We start from the raw sequence: 5,217 nt of genomic DNA, 5'->3' as shown, positions 1-5,217 counted from the left end.
ACATGGTCCAAATCAGTTATTATTAAAATAAATCCTTATATATAAATATATACGTATTTGTCAAAACTCATGGGATAGTAAATAAGCACCAACCTAGGAATTCCAGCTTACTATGGCAACTGTTCAAACCAATTAAGGTAGAAAACAGGGCAGAAATTAGGCTTTTTTCTTGGAATGCGTTATATTTTTCTAAAGAATGAAATTAATCCCTGAAGAGACCCAGTCCATCTCATTACTGTCTTACATATCCTTTCCCAATTCATAAAAATCTCTACCAACTGCATCTGCAGTAAAAGTTGAATAATTTTCCAAAGAGCCAGCTGTTGGAAAAGGAGGGCTTTTTGGCATTCCCTTGTAATGTTAAGGGAGTTAGCTGGGATACTTTATTTACATCTGATTCACTTTGCTGCTGAGGTTAATGGAGTTAAAAAAAGGCTTCTACTAGCCGGGGCGTGGTGGCTCATTCCTGTAATCCCAGCACTCTGGGAGGCTGAGGCGGGTGGATCACGAGGTCAGGAGACTGAGACCATCCTGGCTAACATGGTGAAACCTCGTCTCTACTAAAAATAGAAAAAATTAGCTGGCCGTGGTGGTGAGCGCCTGTAGTCCCACCTACTCAGGAGGCTGAGGCAGGAGAATGGCGTGAACACGGGAGGTGGAGGTTGCAGTGAGCCAAGATTGCACCATTGCATTCCAGCCTGGGTGACAGAGCGAGACTCCATCTCAAAAAAAAAAAAAAAAAAAAAAGTCTCCTACTAAGCATGCCAACCCCGAAACATGATGTTCTAGCTCAGATGATTTAATTTCCCCATAAAGGTCCCTGTTCACCTCGGCTCCTGCTGTGGTTTTTGCCCTTTCCCTCCCTGCCCCTGCAATCCCACCTCCAATGTAACCTCGTCCCTATGTCTAACCATACTACTCTTGACTCCCTCACCTCTGACTGCTTATAGAGGGCATGCAATAGAAAAGCAACCCCCCAAAACAAAGCATATTAAAGAACTGCTCAAATCCAGCTTAACTTTAACATTTTATTTTGTGTAAAAAAGGGCAAATTTAGTGAATTATTTTCATCTTGTACACAAAGTTATAATTTTAATGCTTTTCACATCCATGCTGAAAATTTGCAATTTGGTAAAAATGAAAGGAACATAAATTTTTCCAAAGGAATTTTTCACGCCATTATATATACACTTCATGAGAAAGTTTCAAACACTTTCTCAATGATCACAAGTTACCAAGAAAATAAAAGATTAAATTTGTACAGATATTGATTTATATATCAAATACATACAGAAATGATGTAAAAACCTTATGCAGTTTACTTTGACCTCTGTCCTCAAAAGATTTGCCCAGGGACAGATGCTTTTCTTTTGTATAAATGACTGTGGCTTTATTTAAAATATGAAAATTAAAGGAAGAAACCCAGTTTAATCACAGTATTTTTAAAATCCCTTCCCAATATTAAAGGATCATTACCAATATATAGCACCATAATACAAATATTGATGGGAGAGGGTATTCACATCACGCAAAATTAATAATAATAATCAAAACAAACAAACACTGAAAACCCGTGTTAGTATCGTAGAATAAGAAGTTGATAACAGCTTTAGCTTTCCTCATACACAGCAAGGAAAAGGTTAAAGAGTTTACACTACCAAAAGTCCCCAAATAAATCCTAACAGGAAAACAAAACAAAACAAAAACAAACCCAAGGTCAGCAGTTTTGAACCGTAAAAGAGAATGGGGCGATTGAGTTGTACAACTGGAGTTATGGCTAAGACATAAATCTCCTCTGCATTAATTATTTTTCGGTTCGTCAGCAGGAGGAGTTAGTGTGTGAACAATGAAAGAGCGCTTTAGGTTGTGTTTAGACTGTAGGAAAGTCCTTACCAACCTTCAACTGTTGGTCAAGGGATCAAGACAAGAAACACTTCATGAATTAGGGAATTCTAAAACACTCAGAGCCTGGGTTTGCTATAGAATTGGAAGCTTATGAAACCGGGGTATAAATGAGCATTTCAGAGATTACCAGGACTGACTAGCTCCAAATCCTCTCTCCTGGTTTATTCAGTTCCCCATGGAGCTCCTAAATCCAAGGTACTGGCAGAGTACACCATACAACAGGCTTCTTGTGCCTGTGCTGTGGAATTAGTCCTGGGTTTAATTCAGTGAGCCTGAGAATCAAGACTGCTGTAACCCTTGCTTTGGAATACTTCCAGGCTTTAAGTTTACGAGAAGATTTTTCAAAGTTAAAGATATGGGAAGTGTGAGGATGTCACATTTACAGTAGGTCCCTCTCAGCAATGTTAAGATAAATATCCAGTAATTTAACAGCTGAATTCACATATATTTGACACACGAGAATCAACTTGCGTTGATGTGATCTGCATTTATGCCCCTAAAGAGTCAGTATTAAGAAATGGTGACATGCGATTCCATACATTCTTACACTATAAAGTAACAAATTTTACTTCCAGTAGCTATTATAAAACCTTATGTTATTAACCCCTCTTGCATAGAATGAGGTAAACCTGTGCGTATTACCAATGCTATTATTCCCAAAAGTAGAGCAATATTTTAGAAAATAAATTGCTGGTTTTTTTTTTTTTTAAACGTTCTATGCATTTTAAAATTCAAACAAAAATCTTACCTAAAATGGTCTCCTGGGGCTTTCCATTAACATTTTTTAAAGCATTCCATAGGCTGAAGGACTGTAGAGGTTAATCATTTTGATTAATTTCTAATTAGCCCTACCTATTTTCCAGAGGAGATGGTCAATATTACCACTCTGAAGAGGCCAGGCTAAGACCCAGAAGCACTTCTAGAACAGATGCAATTAATTCCTGAGAGTTTAGTTTATGAACCTCACTGGTAAACGCTAGAGAGCTCTCATTCAGTCACAACTCAGTAGAAAGTTAGAAAATGCAGAGAGCAAACCTTTCACCAATTTACCCTTGTATCCTTTTTTTTTTAAAAAGGAAGTCATGTGAATTTTAAAACAGGGAATGTTCAACATGGTCCAAATCAGTTATTATTAAAATAAATCCTGAATACAATTAAAGACAATCATATATATATATACGGAATTTTAAGAAAATTAAATTCTCTTTCAAATTAGTTTTCTACCAAATCCAGGACAGATAAAAGCAGAGCTGGAATGATTTTGAAATCTAAACTTATTTTGACTTTGAATAACTTTCGATTCGATTCTCCTAATACAGAACATCTGTTTTTGGTTGTGGTTATACCAAGTTGTTATTTCACAGACAGAGGGAAATGGCAGAGAACTGATCAGAATCCCTTTCGTGGGGTATTTTTTAGAAAGGAAAATAAACTCAGAACAACATTGCATTTTCCCCAACCCCTCAACGTGTAGACTGAGATCCTGTATATCTTGTCAACCATTCCAGTTTAACACTTTAGTGTTAGGATAATTCTAATCATTTTTTTAATTAAAAGAGAACATATAAAAGTATCCAGAGTTCTTCCAGTTTCATACAGAACTCCAAATAAATTTTCACAGAATGAAAAATATTTCTGTACAAACATTTAAAATGGGCTGCAATAAAATGCCAACAAGCAGAAATAATGACCCCTTCCATGACCTATGTGGTGATGACCCCTCCCCTCCATGAGGAGTTCAGTTGCATATTTCTGCAGCAAAGGAAGCTGGAGATGTGACTGGCCTAACTTCTAAAAATCCCAAAATCTCCCAACAGGTACCAAAAAGGTTCATTTGTAATGACAGTTCATTTGCATTTAACACCTATATCCTTCTTAAATCATTTCCTTCAATCCTGCTACCTAAACTTTAATCTTACCAAAAAAGTTAGAATTTCAGTTCTTGTTAACAATGCACATAAATCCAAAGTTGGAAAATATTACAAAATTCTTTCAAAAGCTTCAAATACAACACAAAAATTGTCCATCTTTATAAATTGAAAATTTCCCACCCCACCCCCCGACTAAAATAGTTTCCCCACCCACCTGAAAAATGTGGAACTGAAATCTTCTATGTTTAGCAAAATGTCCCAGTAGAATAGCCCCCTGTACAGCTGGATTGATTATAAATCAGTCCTGTGTAAAATCCTTCCCCTCCCGCCCTCAGTTTCTGAGCCACCTCATGGCTCTTGTTTGATGTAGAAGTTGGCAGAGCCATTGCTTTCCTGATCAGACGCTCCTTGGAGGAAATTATAGTCCTCTCCATCCAGCAACTCCTCCTTCAGCTGCAGTGTTGTCACTGAATGGGAGAGAGAAACATATGGGCATTAAGGCTCTCTAGAGTACTCAGATTGCCTGTGATCTTCATGTTCCATCAGTTTCACAGTTATTAAGACTTCATTTCTTCAGTAACTTCAAGTTAAGTCCCTAAAGTACGAGCATTTGGTTAATTTTAATTTTCAAGTACATTAGCAGTTAAGAAACATTCTGGAAAGGAACAGTACTGCATAATGCACACTGCACAATGGACATCTTCAATGAAATGTTCGGGGTAATGGTGCTCACTAATCTGACTGGGATGAGAATTTTGTGATCAAGTATTCACTTTTATGTCAATGTTTGTACAAACAATGATGTAGTTCTTTCATGGTTCTTAAGTACAATCTTTTTTTTCTGAGATGGAGTCTTGCTCTGTCATCAGGCTGGAGTGCAGCGGAGCAAACTCAGCTCACTGCAACCTCCACTTTCCGGTTCAAGCGATTCTCCTGCCTCAACCTCCCAAGTAGCTGGGACTACAGGCACATACCACCACACCTGGCTAATTTTTTGTATTTTAGTAGAGATGTGGTTTACCATATTGGCCAGGATGATCTCGATCTCCTGACCTTGTGATCTACCCGCCTTGGCCTCCCAAAGTCTGGGGATTACAGGAGTGAGCCACTGCGCCCGGCCTCTTAAGTACAATCTTAATTACCAACACAATAAATATGACTTTAATATATTATTAATCCCAAGGAGTTTTTTTTTTGAGACGGAGTCTCACTCTGTAGTCAGGCTGGAGTGCAGTGGTGTGATCTCGGCTCACTGCAACCTCTGCTTCCTGGGTTCAAGCGATTCTCCTGCCTCAGCACCTCGCCCCCTCCTCCTCCCCCCTGCCCCGAGTAGCTGGGACTACAGGCGCCCGCCACCACGCCCAGCTAATTTTTGTATTTTTAGTAGAGACAGGGTTTCATCATGTTGGCCAGGATGGTCTCGATCTCTTGACCTCGTGAT

At 38.5% G+C, this 5,217-nt stretch overlaps 2 protein-coding genes across 2 annotated transcripts in view; one reads left to right on the top strand and one right to left on the bottom strand.

Annotated features, from left to right (window-relative positions):
• Nucleotides 1-5,048, top strand: part of LOC105553236 (nucleoside diphosphate kinase B) — a 23,626-nt gene extending 18,578 nt beyond the window's left edge. The window contains exon 5 of the mRNA XM_011999216.1: nt 4,976-5,048. Within this exon, the coding sequence (XP_011854606.1) occupies nt 4,976-4,994 (19 nt within the window). The 3' untranslated portion in view covers nt 4,995-5,048. The remainder of the gene's footprint in view (nt 1-4,975) is intronic.
• MBTD1 (mbt domain containing 1) overlaps nt 3,072-5,217 on the bottom strand; it is a 94,806-nt gene continuing 92,660 nt past the window's right edge. The window contains exon 16 of the mRNA XM_011999223.1: nt 3,072-4,243. Coding sequence (XP_011854613.1) covers nt 4,125-4,243 — 119 coding nt within the window. The 3' untranslated portion in view covers nt 3,072-4,124. The remainder of the gene's footprint in view (nt 4,244-5,217) is intronic.

The sequence above is a fragment of the Mandrillus leucophaeus genome, unplaced genomic scaffold, assembly GCF_000951045.1.
Source record: "Mandrillus leucophaeus isolate KB7577 unplaced genomic scaffold, Mleu.le_1.0 Scaffold59, whole genome shotgun sequence".
NCBI lineage: Eukaryota > Metazoa > Chordata > Mammalia > Primates > Cercopithecidae > Mandrillus > Mandrillus leucophaeus.
The sequence above is the reverse complement of the archived record's forward strand: the minus strand, read 5'-3'. Positions and strand labels throughout refer to the sequence as shown.